The 17134-nt window shown below is 60.2% G+C and overlaps 1 protein-coding gene across 4 annotated transcripts; it reads left to right on the top strand.

The window, feature by feature from the left end:
* The first annotated feature begins 133 nt into the window (after window positions 1-133).
* MATK (megakaryocyte-associated tyrosine kinase) lies at window positions 134-16594 on the top strand. Of its 4 annotated transcripts, none has more exons than XM_043586169.1 (14): window positions 134-486; window positions 9280-9383; window positions 11266-11325; window positions 11637-11750; window positions 11858-11973; window positions 12059-12278; window positions 12732-12825; window positions 14141-14206; window positions 14918-15017; window positions 15096-15180; window positions 15269-15342; window positions 15499-15694; window positions 15981-16067; window positions 16161-16594. In XM_043586169.1, the coding sequence occupies exons 3-14, from the start codon at window positions 11317-11319 to the stop codon at window positions 16398-16400; spliced, it is 1401 nt and encodes a 466-aa protein (XP_043442104.1). In that variant the 5' UTR covers window positions 134-486; window positions 9280-9383; window positions 11266-11316; the 3' UTR covers window positions 16401-16594. The 4 variants fall into 4 exon arrangements, with proteins under 4 accessions (XP_043442104.1, XP_043442102.1, XP_043442101.1 ...); XM_043586167.1 differs by lacking the exons at window positions 134-486; window positions 9280-9383 and adding exons at window positions 9721-9939; window positions 10413-10523 and having other exon boundaries at window positions 15096-15171; XM_043586166.1 differs by lacking the exons at window positions 134-486; window positions 9280-9383 and adding exons at window positions 9723-9939; window positions 10413-10523.
* The last annotated feature ends 540 nt before the right edge of the window (window positions 16595-17134 follow it).

Here is a 17134-nt window from a genome sequence, read left to right as displayed (position 1 = left end):
GCTTCGCGGGGAGCCCCGTGTCCTGCCGCCGTGACCTGCACGCAAGTGCTCGCGGACCGGCTTCCTCCCTCAGATCCTGGCAGGGGGGCAGCTCGGGGACACCTCATCACCCACTGTTCGCTGGCCCACCCCCGGCTCCTGGGGAAGGGGGACAGTGTCCTCAGCACCAGGTGGCCTAAAGCCAATCCTGCTGACAGGGAAGTTAAATCTCTCCCCCTAGCAACTCCCGAAAAAAATCAAGCAGTTGGTTAGCGAAGCACCGGGTCCAGATGGACGAAGCGTCTGGGCGACTGCGCTTGCCGCCGGCCCGCAGAGCGTCTCTTCTGGTCTCTCCCCTTCAGCCCTCTTCCCACCGGCAGGGGACCCCGGAGCCAGCCCCGTGGCAGGCGGGGAGGCTGGAGAGCTGGAGAGCAGGCCCCGGAGCGGCATCCCTGGACCTCAGGCTGCAGGATGCTGGCGGGCGAGCCCGGTTGCTAGGAGACAGCGGTGAGTGTGGGAGGGATGACGCGGGCAGTGTGGGCAGGGCTGGAGCCGCACCTGGCAGGCGGTCCGGGGAGGACAAAAATGGAAGCCGGCTCCATCCAGAGCCGCCGGCAACAGCGACACCCGTGAGAACCCGCCGTGTCCCTGGTCCGAAATAAGTCGCGCCCCAGGGGTGCAGGGAGCATCTCCAAGGCTCGGCCGGTGTCGACAGCGTTTGGGGGGGAAATGCCAGCTCCATCTCTCCCAGGAGCCCCGTGTTTCTCCTACGGTGGAGCAGGCAGCCTGGGCTGGTGGGGGGGGCGGGGGGTCGTGCCCCGTTCGTGTCTGTTCAAGTTCTGCACATAAAAAAAAAAAAAAAAGAGTTGGGATACGGGTACTTGCACCCCCCACGTTCCCAGCAGCAGCATCCACAGCGACCCAGTGGTGGACATGACCCGAGTGCCCGTCAGCAGGTGAATGGACAAGCCCACCGTGGCCCACCCGCCCAGACACTGGAATATTACTCAGCTTTAAAAAGGAAGGGCGTCCTGCCACCTGCCACCACGTGGACGGACCCGGAGGTCACTGTGTGCAGTGACAGAAGCCAGACACAGAAGGACACGCCCCGCGTGACCCCCTAGAGGAGTCCCGCCCACAGAGACAGAGAGTAGATGGTGGGAGCCAGGGGCGGGGAGTCCGTGCTTCATGGGGACAGAGTCTCAGTCTGGGGAGATGGAAAGTTCTGGACGCAGATGGGGGGGGGGGGGCGGCTGCACGACAGTGTGAGTGTGCCTGACGCCGCTCAGCTGTGCTCTTGGAGACGGTGAGTTTTACGTCTATTTTAACACACCAGGGAACTTCAGTGTGTTGGGTTTTCCCGTTACAAAAAGCCTGGCAGTTTCAGGAAAGCGAAAGGGTGGAAACGAGGTCGAATACTATGAACACACGCCGTGTTTCCTTCCCGTCTTGCCTCTCGTGCTCTCTCGGTGGCGGGTCGGCTCTTTATACCATTTTGGTGCCTGCGTTTCTCCACGTGACACCGTCTCAACTTTGATTCCTCGTTGTTCTGCGTGCGCTTAGACTTTTTCTCATTTAATTCTTCCACGGGCCTCACAATATGACTTTTTTAATTGTGGTAACACGCGTATAAAATTTGCTGCTTTATATCAAAGTGTACAACTCAGTGGCTTTTGCTATTTTCGCTGAGATGCGCGACCGTCGCCACCATCTAATTCCAGAACATTCCATCAGCTCAAAAAGAAGGCTTGCCCCCATTAGCTCTCACCCTCACCCTCACCCTCCCCAGCCCCCACGACGTTTCGCACACGTGGACTCACACCCCTTGGGGCCTCTCGTGTCCGGTTCCCTCCCTGAGCGTCGTGTGTTCGGGGTCCGTCCGCAGGGCAGCGGTGGGGGGTGGGCGCCTCGCTCCGGCTCGCGGCCGAGGGACGTGCGCGTGTGGGCCGTGTTCTGTTTATCTGTTCATCTATTGGTGGGCATTTCCCCCCCACTTTTTTGGCTGAGATGTCATTTTTAATAGATGCATTTTTTTTTAATTTTTTTTCAACGTTTATTTATTTTTGGGACAGAGAGAGACAGAGCATGAACGGGGGAGGGGCAAAGAGAGAGGGAGATACAGAATCGGAAGCAAGCTCCAGGCTCTGAGCCATCAGCCCAGAGCCCAACGCGGGGCTCGAACTCACGGACCGCGAGATCGTGACCTGGCTGAAGTCGGACGCTTAACCGACTGCGCCACCCAGGCGCCCCAATAGATGCATTTTTAATAGATGCATTTTAATAGATCCCACAAAATGAACGTGCCCTAATTTGCTTAACCATCCCCTCCTGTTGGACATTTTCAAGTTATTAACCATGATGCGGCAAACATGCTGTCTTGCACAGTTGTGGGGTTCTGTCCCTCCCTCCGTAGATGTCCCAGAATGGAACTTATCGGTCAGGGGGCGCGGGCATTTGAAGGCATTTGAAATTTCCACGTGCAAGTTTGGAATCCGTCAGAACCTGGCCAGGTTCCCTCTCATGGTAAACGAGGGAGCCCTGTTCTCCTCTCCCAAGTCGGGACTGTGTCTTCTCATCTCCAAAATACTCATCTTCACGTGGCCATGAGTTTGGCAGTTAGGTTTCATTCTGTGACATCTTTTTTTTTTTTTTTTTAACATTTATTTATTATTGAGAGACAGAGAGAGGGGCAGAGAGACGAGGAGACACAGAATCCGAAGCCGGCTCCAGGCTCCGAGCTGTCAGCACAGCGCCCGATGCAGGGCTCGAACTCACAGACCGCGAGATCAGAACCTGAGCCGAGGTCAGACGCTTAACCGACTGAGCCCCCCAGGCGCCCCCATTCTGGGACATCTTGTATCACGCACTGCTGTTTCAGTTTCTTTTATCCAACCAGCGTTTATTGAACACCTGGCACGCACCATGAGCCGTCACTCATGTGGCTTCCCTATGCCTGCCACTGAGAGGGTTGAAATGTATTCAGTATTCAATCAGCAAGCACTCCCCAACTTCCTTGGGAGGAACCAAAGCTGAGCCAGCAGCTGTCCCTTCGTGCAGTGAGGGTGACTCCAGGCTCCCGTCTCAGCGTGGCCTTGAACAGACGAGCTGTGGGGTGTCAGGACAGTTCACTTCGCCTCCCCAACCTTCTATAATGTTGAATCAAAACTAGCAGCACCCACCTTGCAGAGCTGGGGGAGAAGCCAGTAATAAAGTGGATTTTTTAACACTTGCTGCACGGAAGGTTTCGGCCTCAGGGACACAGGCATGGCGGAGGGCAGGTGTGAAGGTGGAAACCAGCAATCAAGGTGAAAGTCACACAGGAAACCGTGACCTCTTCAGCTTCCAGAATACGAGCCGCCGGGCTGTGAGAAAAGCCCTACGGCGTCACTGGTGTTTGAGGCAGTGACCAGTGCCTTGTACTCAACCCACTCCAATGGCGAGGAGCCTCTTGCCAGCTCTATGTCACTTGCCATAGAGCAAATGTTACCTAGTGAGAGACTAAAACCCAAAAAGAGAAGGAAAAAAGTAATCTGGAGGAAAGAGACAATGAGAACAGAAGAAAGCAGTTGTAGAAAGCCCCTTATGCAGGTTATCCTCAGAGAGCTTGTAGAAGATGCGATGGCCAGGAAGCAGGGTTACATTTGCCTTTTGAAAAAGAACTTTAAGGGGCGCCCGGCCGGCTCAGTCAGTGGGCGTGCGAGTCTTGATCTCAGGGTCGTGAGTTCGAGCCCCATGTTGGGTGTAGAGATTACTTAAAGATGAGAATCTTAAAAAGGAAAAAGAACATTCAAAGAACTAGAAAGAAGTTGGAAACTCAACCTGGTAGTCAAAATATGGAAATGTTGACAGACTTGGAAGAAAAAGTGGAATGAGAAGACAAAAAGAAAAAAAAAAAGGCAAGAAAAGTAGGAGACCAATGTATGATGAAGAAGAAGAGACACCACAGGGGAAGAAATCACCAGTGACATCATTTAAGAAAGTTTGGCAGGAATGGAACACATGACACAGCCCGCCAGAACGTCCAGCGTGACCAGTGAACACAGACGCCCACCAAACCCACACTTTGAAAGTACAGGATGTGGAGGCTAAGAAGATCGTACAGGCTTCAAAAGAGAGGGCAAACAACGTGACAAGCAGGGGATAAGGAAGCAGGACAGCTTCAGGTTGTTCAACTGCCCAAGGCTAGAATCTGGAAGACACCAGGCAAGGAAGTCAGCCACCACTCGGGATAGTGTCTTCAGTCAAGCCACAGGCACACGGGGGTGGAAGGAAAAGCCTTGAGGGTACACACTCCCGAAATGAGGGCACAGACCAAGAAACAGGGAGACCTAGGACCCCCCCCCAAAAAAAAACAGGAGTCACTTCCCAGGAACCCCTAGGTGCTGAAGAAGGACCAGGGGTACAGCCGGGCCGCATCTGGCCCTGAGTGGAGAAGTTAGATCCATTGGAAAGGTTGGAAGAGACGGAGTGTCATAGATACACTAAAACAAAGGCAATCACTAACTCCAGGCAAATACCAGAACAAGGCCTAGAAAATAAACGTGCTCCTTAGCAGACATTGCTCCACTGTGAACAAGTTATACATAATAACATAAAGGTCTACTGCAGGCTCGGCTCCAGAGGTAAATGATTGATCAAGCCAGAGATGATCCCTGCCCTTGCTCATGGAACATACATTTTGTCAAGGGGGCAAAGGCACGTCAGGAGGGCAGTCAACAAGAATGAGTAGACGTGGTAACATGTAGTGATTTGGGCTCAGATGGTGGGTGGCCACTATGGGTGGTCAGTAAGGGTCTCTTGGAGGAACCAGAAATGCTGAGAAGGAGCCAAGCTGGAGAGGAGCTGGGGAAAGCGCATAGGAGGAGGAGAAAACAGCATGCGCAAAGGCCCCAAGGCCAGGCAGTGCCTGGAACATTTGAGGAACAGCAGGCAGAGGCAGAGGAAGTGGTAGCAAGCCAGCCAAGGGAAGTGGAGGGAGCTGAGAGCAAGAGGTGACAGCAGCCAGACACAGCTGGTGACGTGACAGGCCACCGAGAGGAGCTTGGGTTTATCCTCAGCATAATGGAGCCATGCAAAGATTTTTTTTTTTAATTTTTTATTTATTTTTGAGACAGACAGAGACAGAGCGTGAGCCGGGGAGGGGCAGAGAGAGAGGGAGACACAGCATCCGAAGCAGGCTCCGGGCTCCGAGCTGTCAGCACAGAGCCCGACGCGGGGCTCAAACCCCCAAACCGCGAGATCATGACCTGAGCTGATGTCGGAGACGCTCGACCGACTGAGCCGCCCACGCGCCCCGTGCCACGCAAAGATTTTAAGCCAAGAAGTGCTATGGACCCGGTTTACACGTGTGGAACCTACAAGCAGGCTCAGCTCCACCTACAGAACAAGAAAGACAAGATGAGGGATGGGGGCGGGCAAACAGGTTCCCCCACCAAAGGCAGGTCCCGCCTGGCACCCCAAAGCAGTCGCCTTGAGAAGCCCTCCATTCGGTGAGTGGAGAAGGGCCCGTCACACCATGTGTCCAGTTGCAGAGTGAGCGATACAGCAGTTTTCCTCGAAAGAGCGGAATGTTCCTCCGCTGAATCCCCCAAGTCCCCTGGCGGGGAGGAGAAAGCTAAATTTGAAGGTGTGCTAATTGGGGCACTCTGATCTGGCCCGGTGCTCCAGCCGAGGATCTTCGGGGGCCCCCCGGCAGCTCAGCTGTTCCCACGTCTGGCTGATGCCGTCCTGCCTCCCCTGCCCTCTGGAGAACTCTTTGGGGGTCCGTCATGGGCCCAACACCTTGCCGTGCAACTGGCCTGTGGGCCCTGGAGCCCGACGGCCCGGGGTTGAAAGTGCAGCCCGCCGCTTCCTGTATCCCGGGGTGAGCCCGGGCACTGACTGGGCCTCAGTTGTCTCGCCTGTGAAATGGCTGCAATGAAAGCGCTCAGCTCACGGTCATTGCCCATTACCTCTCCCCTCCCTTGTGCTCATTGGCTTAAAAAATACGTCCTGAGCCCCTCCTGTGTGCCAGGTTCAGGGGCCACAGCCGTGAATGACACGGTCCAAAACCCCTGGCCTTGGGGAGCTGATGTTCTGGAGAGGCTGCAGCCAGTAGATAACAACACCACCACCACCACCACAACAAAATGAGCACAATATATGGCCAGTTAGACCATGATAGCTCTACTGATCTACAAGGGGAGAGGACGTGAAGTGTCAGAAGACTGGAATATTCTGTAGGCGCTGGAATGATGGGTACGTCCGGGGAAGTGTCCCAGGCAGAAGGCACAACGAACGCAAAGGCCCTGAAGTGGGGACATGCCTGGGAGCTTTGAGGAGGCTTCCTTGGCCCCTGCTGTAAAGACTACATTTCCCAGCTTCCCCTGCTACTAAATTTGGCCATGTGGCTAAGTTCCACCCAATGGAATAGAGCAAAGCTGTCACGTGCATCTTCCAAGAAGAGCCCTTGAAGGGAAGAGGTGTACCTTTCCCTGCCAACTTCCCGCTTCCTGTTGGCTGGAATGCACATGGGAGGGCTGGAGCTTCAGCAGCCATGTTAGCTCAAGAGGTGACAGTTCATGTGCGGAGAAAGGCAGAGCAACAAGATGGCAGGAGCCTCGGTTCCTGACACTGCCCAGGAGTACATCCCTCAGAGATTAATTTCTATCTACTTCAAGCCTCCAGCACCCGTGTTCTTCCATCCTGTGTAGCCAGTCCCGATTCAAACTGATGTGTTACGTAAGGTGCATGTCCTATGACTCCCCTTGTTTGCCGCCTACATCGATTTTCATCCATATTAGTACAGAATTAAGAAATGTGCCCTGCCTTTGAGAAGTTTACAACCCCACTGAGTGAGTCCGCAGGCCTGACTTACAGCCCCAGCCAGCTGCGCGACCATAGACCAGTAGCTTGGCCTCTCTGGAACTCAGGATGGGCCCCCAAACCACCAGGAGTTTGGAGAACAGGGGCTTCTGCAAATTGCAACAGCCAACAAAGGAGAGAGGTAGGACGCGAAAAACGGTGAGATTTGAATAAACAAGGAAGAGCCTTCAGGAGGGAAAGCGGGTGGGACCTCAGGGTTCCTCTGTTGCACGTGTCGGAAGACGGCACCACCGGACCCAGCGGATGGACGGGAGATCTATCAGACCTTGGAAGGGTGCACCCAGGAGCTCCCACTTCTAGCCGGGTTTAGGGCAATCTAACCTGACTCGCCGATGCCACGTCCTGGAGTACGTTCACTTCAACGCCCACCTTCCTGCCCTATTTTCAGTATTAGGAATCCTTTTGCTCGCAAGTGGCAGAACCCCCTGCGGGAGCAGCCGAAAAAAGCAGAGTGGTTGCCAACACTAGTCATAGCGTGAACTCGAGGCACGGCTGGATCCGAGGATTTGAATTCCTCCTTCAGGATTCAGCCTCTGCTTTCTCTGCACTGGCCTCCTTCCCAGGCAGGCTCACGGGGCTCAGTCACCAAGGCCAGGTCCACACCCATCACTCGGTGAGACAAGAAAGCTGGTGCCTCCGGCGAGGGGTCTTTTCGGGGCATAGAAGCAGGGCTTTGCTCTGAGAAGGTGGGTGCATCCTAAAAGTGGTGCCAGTCGAGATAGGTGTGAGCTGGAGATGCCAACAGGACAAAGGGGAAGGGCATTCTGGGCAGAAGGGGGTGCCAGACTGCTGGGTGCCTTGTGGGAGCAGGAGGGGAGGCCGGGGAGGTCCGTTGGGAGCTGAACGTGAAGAGCTCCGAATGCCACGCTGAGCGTTTTCGGCAGTGGGGAGCTATGGGAGGATTTAGCGCGGGGGAGGGCTACAGTCACATTTTCATCCTTAGCCATGCAGGGGAAGGTGAATGGTGGTAGGTAGCAAGGGGGAAAACTGGAGGCAGCTGGGAAGTCAGGGAGGGGCTTCTGCGTCGCCAGCCTGTACCAGGCGGGGTGGCCTGGCGCGTCAGAGAATTTCTGGAATCAAGCTCGACAGGACTGAAACACGGAGGGTGAGGAGCCCGGGACTGGGTAATTCTGAGGCCCGGCTGGCTTCAGACTAGTCGAGGGAAAGGGCAAGATTCCCCCACCCCCCACCCCCAGCTCCTGGCAGGAGGAGGAAATACTGGCAATGCCACCCCCGGGGACTGAAAGACCCCTCTAGCCTTTGAGATTCCAAGTGGCCAACTCGTGAATGTCTTTAGGGTTGGGGAGTTGACCCCTCCTATAGCTCTGACCGAAATACGCCCCGGGCTCAAAGCCTATCTCCCTAAAGTCAGGTGCAGCTCAGTGCCCCATATGCGGGGGGGGGGGGGGGCGCCTGCACCCCCGGCTAGCCCTTGGAGATTTGGGAACCTGGCACTATCTACTTAAGCCCGTCCCTCTCCAGTCTCAGCACCTTTGGCTCCTCTGAGCGCCTCTGGAGTTCGGGACAAGATCCCTGGGGTCCTGGGGAGGATGAAAGCATTACCCAGACAGTATTGTCACGGAGGGAGCAAGCCAGCCCCTTTCACATCTCTTCCCACCCCTCTGACTGCATCAAGCAGCAAGTCTCCCTGGGGAGCTAGGGCCCCTTAGAGTCTTGTACGTGGGCTCACGTCCCTGCTGAGCAAAGGGAAGGCGGGCCTCCATCACGGGGCCTCCGGCTCAGTCTCTGGTCTGCATCTAACGCTGGGCTGCTGGGCTTCCTGTGGCTATTTTGATGTGTTTCTATTTCAGGCAAGTGATGATGGTTTGCCATATATGGTGGCCCCAGGACCCAACCGAATGCTGGCTGCAGGGTCTCCAGCCCCGGGTCCACAGCAGGGCCTGTGCCTGTTGCTGGTTGCAGGGTCCCCTTCTGGAACTTTCCCCCTTGGACCTCTTCTCTCCGGTGTAACACCAAAGGATGGATGGTGCCATTGGTATCGTGTCACCTCTCGGTGCTGTGTGAACAGCTGTTGACTCTAGGACCTCAATACATAGAAGTTCCCAGTTGTGGCTCCACAACAGGGAAGTTTTGTGACTCCGTAAGTGGGCGTCCGTTCCCAAAAGCCTTCTGGGGTGACAAGATTACATACAGGACCCGGGATGCTCCTCCCTGGGCATCCTGGCTCACTGCCCTCCTAGGACCAGCTCTGTCCTTGCCAAGCGGACTCCTCCATCGGAAGCAGAGCCATGGCCCGAGCCCCTGCCCAGACCCCAGTGCCTCGGGCCTCAAATGCTCATCTGTTTTCTGAGGTTGAAGCCGCTGGACCCACAGAGAAGGAAGCCCAGGCAGGCTGGCTTGGCCCGGGCCGGGCTTCACTGTCCCCTCCGCCAGGAGGCCTCCGGTCCCACGTGATTTTTTTTTTTTTTTCTCTAGCCCCAGTTTCCCCTTAATATCGATGATGATCGTAACGACACCGATAACCGTTGACATTTTTGAGCACTTTGCGCCAGGCGCCAAGAATCCTCCGGGCAGAGGAGGTGAGTGAGGGCGCTGGAATCGCGGAGTCAGGAGGGTCCAGTACACAGCCTGGGCGCTGCGGCTTGCTTATCTCCGCAAACGGGCAGCTCACTCTCCCCGTCCCCCCGCCCCCCACGCGCCCCCGCCCCGCGCGCGGCACCCGCTCCAAGGCCTCTGTTTCCCAGGGTGGGCGGGGTGCGCGGCCGAGACACCACGCCAGGGCGCGCGACGTGGAGCAGGCGAGCGCCCCGGGCCCCCCGCCCGGGCCGTGCGGGAGGCGCCGGGGGCCGCAGGGGCGGGGCGGGGAGGGGCCGGCGGCGGCGGCGGCGGCGGCGGCGGCGGCGGCGGCGCGCGGAGCAGACCGCAGTGCGGCCGGCGCTAGGACCTGCGGGGGCTTCCCGGGCCGCGGCGCCTCCCGCTCCCCCGCTCCCCCCAGCCCTCCCCCCCCCAAAATGAGGAAACGGAGCAACTTGTTCCAAGTTGTGCAGCCAGGGCTGCCTTGGGGTGCCCAGCCAGCGCTCGGGGGCCCTCCTGGGTGTGGGCGCGGGGCGCGGCTCGGGGGCGCCCCCTGAGCAGGTGAGCCCGGTGGCGGGGGTAAGGGGAGAGACCTTGGGGCAGTGGCGGTGTGTGGGGGGGACCCCGAGGGCCCCGGGGGCGTCCCGGGCGTGCGCTGGAGCCGCCGGTGTGAGCGCCAGTGTGCGCGGCCGGCGTGCGCGGCCGGTACGCGGCTGGGGTAGCGGGTGGTTAGAGGCGATCGGGCGCGGGGTGGGGGGTATTTTTCTGGGTGCGAGTGTGCGCGTCTGCAGGCTCCCGGGTGTGTGTATCCGCGCGTCCACGTGGAGGGATGTTCGCGTGTGGCCGAGATGCGTGTGCGCGGCCCTGCGTGTAGCTCGTGTAGCTCCGGGTGCCCTGGCGGCCCCGCGTCTGGCGCCCAGGTGTTCAAGTGCGGGTCCGTGTGTGTGTTGGGGGAGACAGGCACACACATCTCTGGATGTCGGAGAGGCTGTTCGTGTGTGCACATGTGTAGACGTGTGCACACCTGTCTCTAGGTGAACGTGCCTTTGCTTGCACACCCGCGTGCCCGTGGGTCCCTGTGTCCACCTGTGTCCAAGCCCCATGTGTTTCTGTGTGTGCTCGTGTGTACATGGATCAGTATGCGTGTGAGTACACAGGGGGCTGGGGATTTACGGGGGGCAGTACTGGAGAGGCAGAGGTTCATCTCCCAACCGTCCCCACGGCCCACTCACCTGCTGTGGGGTCCGGGGGAGAAAAGCCCTCCCCCCGCAGCAGCAAGAGACCGTGTGTCTGTTCTAGGTTGGCGTTGGGATTGGTGGGGGATCAGAGAGGCTCAGCCCATGGCCAGAGGGGCCCAGGAGGGCTGCATGCCCCCTGCCCTACCCGCCCCCCCCACCGTCCCGGCCCCACCCTAGGGTCAGGGATAGTGGGGAATGACCTTGAATCATCCTCTGGTTCCTTGCTCTGCCCCTGCCCCTGCCCACTTACCAGAAAAGAGGAAGAACCAAGCTCAGTTAGGCGGCACCGTGTTCCCCACCCACTGAGTGACTGCTGGGGGCTGAGCCAGGCACTTCCCCCCTCCCCACCATATGGCCCCTTGCTCTGTGCCCACCCTGTGCCTCCGTTTCCCTTTCGGGACCGTGGCGAGGCTACATTCTGTGGTTTCCTCGCTGATGTTTCATGGCTGCAACTCTACAAGGAATTCCTGTGGATAAAGACCACCTCCCCAAAGGGGCTTAGGGAGCCATCACCCGGGACCCCCTATGGGGAAGCCCTCCCCCTGTCGCCTCCATCTGGCCCCGGCTGGAAGTGGTTCGTTAGCAATGGCCCCGGGCCCCAGCCTGGCTCCAGTCTGGGCTCTCCAGCTGGTCTCTGCCCCTCACCCAGGTGAGCCCCCGCTTCCTCCGTGCCTGGCGCCCCACGTTCGTCTCAGCCAGGATGCCAACGGTGAGTACCCCCACCCCGGGCTGCCTGTGTCTTGTCCCGCGCCCTGCTCAGTCCACACCCATGGGACCTCAGCGCCGTGTCGGGGGCTGTACTCTGACCGTGTCCCCTTCAGCCGGTGCTGCATTTCTGTCACCTCTTCTTCCCGATCTTCTGCCTTCGTAGAAGCAGATGTTTCTATCCTGGCTGCTCCCCCTTTCTTTTGTGTTGTTCTTTCTGCTTCTGCCTGGCTGTCTTTTGCCCAGTTTCCATTTCTTCTTCACCCCTGGCATCTCTCATGCCCTTTTGCCCCCCGCCCCCCCCCCCCCCCACAGAGGCGCTGGGCCCCAGGCACCCAATGCATCACCAAGTGTGAGCACACACGCCCCAAGCCAGGAGAGCTGGCCTTCCACAAGGGGGACGTGGTCACCATCCTGGAGGCCTGTGAGGTGAGTGGTGGCCCGGGGGCCTGGCGGTGCTTGGGGAGGTGTGCCTCTGCAGGACCTCCCCCCCCCCCCCCCCCGCAGACACCGACCCCTGGCTCCCTCCCTGGCAGAGCAAGAGCTGGTACCGTGCCAAGCACCACGCCAGCGGGCAGGAGGGTCTGCTGGCGGCGGGGGCGCTGCGGGAGCGCGAGGCCCTGTCGGCCGACCCCAAGCTCAGCCTCATGCCGTGAGTCGCGGGGCCGCCCGGGGCGGGGGCCGGGGGCCGGAGGGCCTGGGCGGCCTGGTCCAGCGCGCCCTTCCGCCGGCCGCAGGTGGTTCCACGGGAAGATCTCGGGCCAGGAGGCCGTGCAGCAGCTGCAGCCGCCGGAGGACGGGCTGTTCCTGGTGCGAGAGTCCGCACGGCATCCGGGCGACTACGTGCTGTGCGTGAGCTTCGGCCGCGACGTCATCCACTACCGGGTGCTGCATCGCGACGGCCACCTGACCATCGACGAGGCCGTCTGCTTCTGCAACCTCATGGACATGGTGGAGGTGTGGCCGCCGCCAGGCCCGGGGCCTCCAGAGCCGCGCGGACACCCCAGGCCCTGCCCCATGCCGGCAGTGGGGGGTGGGGCCCGACGCCCAAAGCTGCGTGGGGAGGAGGGGCTGGTCTCCGTGGGCCACCAAGCCCAAGGTGGTCTGAGTCCTCTGGATGCACCCCTGGGGGGGGGGGGGCCCTGGGGTGGCTCCTCTAGACCCCTAGGAACCTCCAAGTTGACACTCGTCCAGAGACCACCGCCCCACCTTCCCCAGGATCCTCCTGTTTCCTAGCCTGCATCCTTTCCGTTTCCATGGAAACCAACCCAACTCCTCTGGAGGAAAGGAAACCCCCCTTCTCCCCAGCTCCTGCCCACCCAGTTCAGGGCACAGAATGCAGGGCATCCCCTCACCGTGGGGCCAGGCTCACAGCTGCCTCTGCCCTGTCCCCGTCCCCCCCCCCCCCAGCATTACAGCAAGGACAAGGGGGCCATCTGCACGAAGCTAGTGAAACCCAAGAGGAAGCAGGGCACCAAGTCGGCAGAGGAGGAGCTGGCCAAAGGTAGGGGCCCCTGCCCTCCCGCACCGGGCCCACGGCCAAGGCCGCTGCACACGAGCGGATTGCGGGACCTGGCACGATGAGCAGAGCACCCGGGGCAGCCCTCGGGGCGGGCAGGAGGGCCCACAGACGCCCAGCAGCCCACATGGGGTGAATTCCCACACTTGCTGCTGCTTCCACGTCTCTGTCCCCCGCCCTGTCACCTGGGCCAGAAGCCTGGGCCTGAGCCTCAAGCCACCACCCACCCACCGGCCGTCCAGCCCCAGCCCTAGATCCTTCCACCAGAGCCCTGCCTCTGTGCCCCCAGAGGTGACCTTCTACCATGAAAATCTACCCATATCTCTCCCTTGCCTTCTAGAACTTTCCCTCATGGCTGAGCTGTCTTCCTGGCCTCATCTACAAGGCCCTTCCTTTTTGTCCCCCGTTTCCCTCCTTGTTTCCTCCCGTGCCTCTGTGCTGTTGTGCATTCTTTTCCCTCCCCAAGTACTCTTCCAGCCCCATCTTCATTGAGAAATGACATCCTCAATGCTCAGGGCCCGAAGCAAATGCCACCCCCACCTCCACGGCCACCCCCTTTGAACCTGACGATCATGTCTCTTTGGAAGCATGTCTCTCCCAGGGAAATCTGGACGTCTTGGGGGTGGCCCTCAAGGGAGGCTGGTGTCACCATGCTTGATTGTGGAGTGGGGCTTTGGGGAGGAAGGGGAGGGGGCCTATGGAACCTAGTAGAGAGGAAGGGGGAACGTAGGCAGTTTTGAGACAAGGCGTCAGGGAGGCTGGACTGCAGATGACCACTTAGAGTGCTGGAAGATTCTGGAAGATTCTGGAAGAGTCTCCAACCTTTACCAGAAGATTCCAGGAACTTTGACAGCCTCCCTGTTTGTGGTATCTTTTGCTGTGTGTCCCTGGGTAGCCAGAGATGAAAAGACTCCAAAGGGAAGAACCCATGGGGTATTTGGAGGGACACAGTCTCCAGGTGGAAGAGAGGGCAGCCCCACGGCTGCCCCTGGGGCTCCATGGGGCGTTCCTGGAGAGCGAGGCTGGGGCCTTACCCCACCCGCCCCCAACCCTCGTCAGCTCCTTTCCTCAGGTCGGCCCGAGATGGGCAGGCTCTGTTGCTTTCCAGCACTTGAAAACCAGGACCAGGGGTGGGGTGTCTCACACAAGCCCTCGGGCCGTTGCTAGGCGTAGTGGCCGCCCGAATGTGTGTCCCTGCCGGGGCGCTGTGGGAGACACCACCGGCCTCTCGCCAGGCGGACCCCCCCACGGGAGGGGCTGGTGGAACCCATTCCCCTCTGACCGGGTCTCCACCCCACAGCCGGCTGGTTACTGAACCTACAGCATTTGACGCTGGGTGCGCGGATTGGAGAGGGTGAGTTTGGAGGTAAGTGGGGTCCTGGGTCCGGGGCTGAAGGAAGAGGGGCGGGAGAGATGAATTAATCCACACCCGTGTTAACACCTTGCTGTGTGCCTGTGTCTCCCTCTGTGGCGGGGGGGTGGGTGGGGGGGCGGTGACATCAGCTGTGCGGACCAGCACTCCGTGATCGGTGATCGTGCGCAATGCCTTCACATCTCTGGGCCCTGTACTGGGAATGCCATTCCTGGAAGTTGTTGTTCTGGAAGGCTCTGGGGCTTAGATCAGGGGTCGGCCTACCTTCTCTGTAAAGGGCCTGCTTTTCAGGCCAGTCTGTGTCACATCTATTCAGCTCTGCCTTAGTAGCAGGAGGTTGCTGCAGACACAGGTAAATGAATGGGCCAATAAAACTTTATTTGTGGACACTGAACTGCGAATTTCTTGTCATTTTCATTTGTTGCAAAGTGGTGTTTTTCTTGTGAGTTTTTTCAAACGTGAAAAAATGTACAAACCACTCCGAGCTTTGTGAGCCTCGCAAGGCAGGAGGCAGGCCTGGATTTGGCCCACGAGCTGAAGTTTGCAGACCCTACTTAGCTGATTGTCTTTGATCAGCCTGCAGGGGTGAGGGGTTTTCCAGGCCTGGGGACCCACAGCCCTGGCGGTGTGCATGGCGGTCAGTGTGCGTGGGTGTTTCCATCTGCCTGTCCCCGCCCCTGTCCCCCCCCCCCCCGCTTCCCACAGCGGTCCTGCAGGGTGAGTACCTGGGACAGAAGGTGGCCGTGAAGAACGTCAAGTGCGATGTGACGGCCCAGGCCTTCCTGGACGAGACGGCGGTCATGACGTGAGTCCCGGGTGGGGGGCGGGCCCCCTGGGAGGGAGGGGCCCAGGCGCACCCTCACGGCCCGCCTGCCGCCCCCAGGAAGATCCAGCACAAGAACCTGGTGCGTCTGCTGGGCGTGATCCTGCACCAGGGACTCTACATCGTCATGGAGCACGTGAGCAAGGTGGGGGTGGGGCCCGGCGTGGGATCAGGGTCTGGGGGGGGCACCTGAGCAGCCTCGAGCCGCCCAGGCCCACTTCCCTTCCCCACAGGGCAACCTGGTGAACTTTCTACGGACACGAGGCCGGGCCCTCGTGAGCACGCCCCAGCTACTGCAGTTTTCCTTGTGAGTGGGACTCCCCGGGTGGGGCGGGGAGGGGGCTTTCTAAGGTCAAGGGAAAACTGAGGTGCCAAGTGGGAGGAGCCTGGCCTTGGGAATCTGCGCTCCCGTCACCGAGCACCCCCCAGCCCCGCGCCCCCCCGTGCTCTGCCCCCGGCCCAGGCACGTGGCTGAGGGCATGGAGTACCTGGAGAGCAAGAAGCTGGTGCACCGAGACCTTGCCGCCCGCAACATCCTCATTTCCGAGGACCTGGTGGCCAAGGTCAGTGACTTTGGCCTGGCCAAAGCCGAGCGGAAGGGGCTGGACTCAAGCCGGCTGCCGGTCAAATGGACGGCGCCCGAGGCTCTCAAACACGGGGTGAGCCCCCCTCCACCCTGGGACCCTTCCTCGTGTGGCCCTATCTGGGCCTCAGTGTCCCCATTTCTGAAACAGACTTGGGTTCAGTGCCGAGGGCCAGAACAACAAGGACTCCTTCCCCCACTGAGTCTGAGTTCCGCTCTGTGAGGGGGGAGACTCAGAGGGGTCAGTCTATCGGGAGGAGACCAGAGAGGGAAGGTCAGCCCAGGGGGACTTCCTGGAGGAAGCAGGGGCTGTAACAGAAGCCATTAGGGCTGCCTCCTCACCCTGGTCCTGGGCCCCACAGAAGTTCTCCAGCAAGTCGGATGTCTGGAGTTTCGGGGTGCTCCTCTGGGAGGTTTTCTCATACGGCCGGGCTCCATACCCCAAGATGGTGAGTGGGGTCTGGGGGGAGGCGCTGGGTCCCCTGTGAGTCCGGGGACCATGGCCCTGACCCCAGCTGTGCTGGCGTGCCCTCTGCCCACAGTCGCTGAAGGAGGTGTCAGAGGCCGTGGAGAAGGGGTACCGCATGGAGCCCCCCGAGGGCTGCCCGGGCCCCATTCATGCCCTCATGGGCAGCTGCTGGGAGGCTGAGCCTGCCCGCCGGCCGCCCTTCCGGAAACTGGCAGAGAAGCTGGCCCGGGAGCTGCGCAGCGCGGGGGCCTCGGCCCCGGTGGGGGGCCAGGACACGGACAGTTCCTCCTCGCCCCGAGGCCAGGAGCCCTGACCCTGCCCCGTGGGGCCTCGGGCCCCAGAGGACAGAGTGGAGGGTGCGGGGTCGGGAGAACGGGCCAGGCCCGAGAAGGGTCAGGGCCAGCGAGCTGCTCATGTGGCCCAGGTGGGGGGCTCTGGGCAGCCCGTGGACACCAGGGACCCGGGGAGGCGAGGGATTAGCGCCTCCATAAAGACTGGTTCCAAGGACTGCGGGTGTCTGAGTCTCTCTGCGACCCTTGGCGTCCTTCGCCCCAGGGGTTAACACCAGGGCACCCCCGTCACTCAGCTCAGGGCCATCCACCTACCAGTCGCCTGCCTGCTGAGGCCCCCACAGCCGCCGTTGGGGACACAGATCCCCAGGGGTGGAGCCAGGAGAGCCCCCGGGCATCACGGCCACCCCATGGGCCCACTTGTTACCACCCACGGTCCCCGCTGTGGTCCCCTCACAGCTGCCGTATTCGACCCTTGGGGTCCCCGGCTCAGAGGACCTCAGGAGGCTGCCTGCGGCCACGGAGGGCCACATTCCACATCGTCTGTGCCTCCTCTGCACCACCCTTGCCCCTCAGGGCGGGCACACAGGAGCCCGGGGAGGGTCTGCCACGGCGGTGCAGCCGCCAGCCTGACCCAGTGACTCCAGAGGAGACTGACGGGAAGATGCAGGGGCGGGGGCTCTGGGCTCGCACCCCCAAGTTCCAAGCCTGACACCCCCGGCTGTGTGGCCCTGACCCGCCGTGACGAAGCGTCTTG

Source organism: Prionailurus bengalensis, chromosome A2, assembly GCF_016509475.1.
Source record: "Prionailurus bengalensis isolate Pbe53 chromosome A2, Fcat_Pben_1.1_paternal_pri, whole genome shotgun sequence".
Taxonomy (NCBI): domain Eukaryota; kingdom Metazoa; phylum Chordata; class Mammalia; order Carnivora; family Felidae; genus Prionailurus; species Prionailurus bengalensis.
The sequence above is the reverse complement of the archived record's forward strand: the minus strand, read 5'-3'. Positions and strand labels throughout refer to the sequence as shown.

Coding starts and splice junctions, on each gene's coding strand:
- MATK (XM_043586166.1), top strand. Junction 11,326..11,636: donor TCTCAGCCAGGATGCCAACG/GTGAGTACCCCC, acceptor CCCCCCCCACAG/AGGCGCTGGGCCCCAGGCAC. Junction 11,974..12,058: donor CCCAAGCTCAGCCTCATGCC/GTGAGTCGCGGG, acceptor CGCCGGCCGCAG/GTGGTTCCACGGGAAGATCT.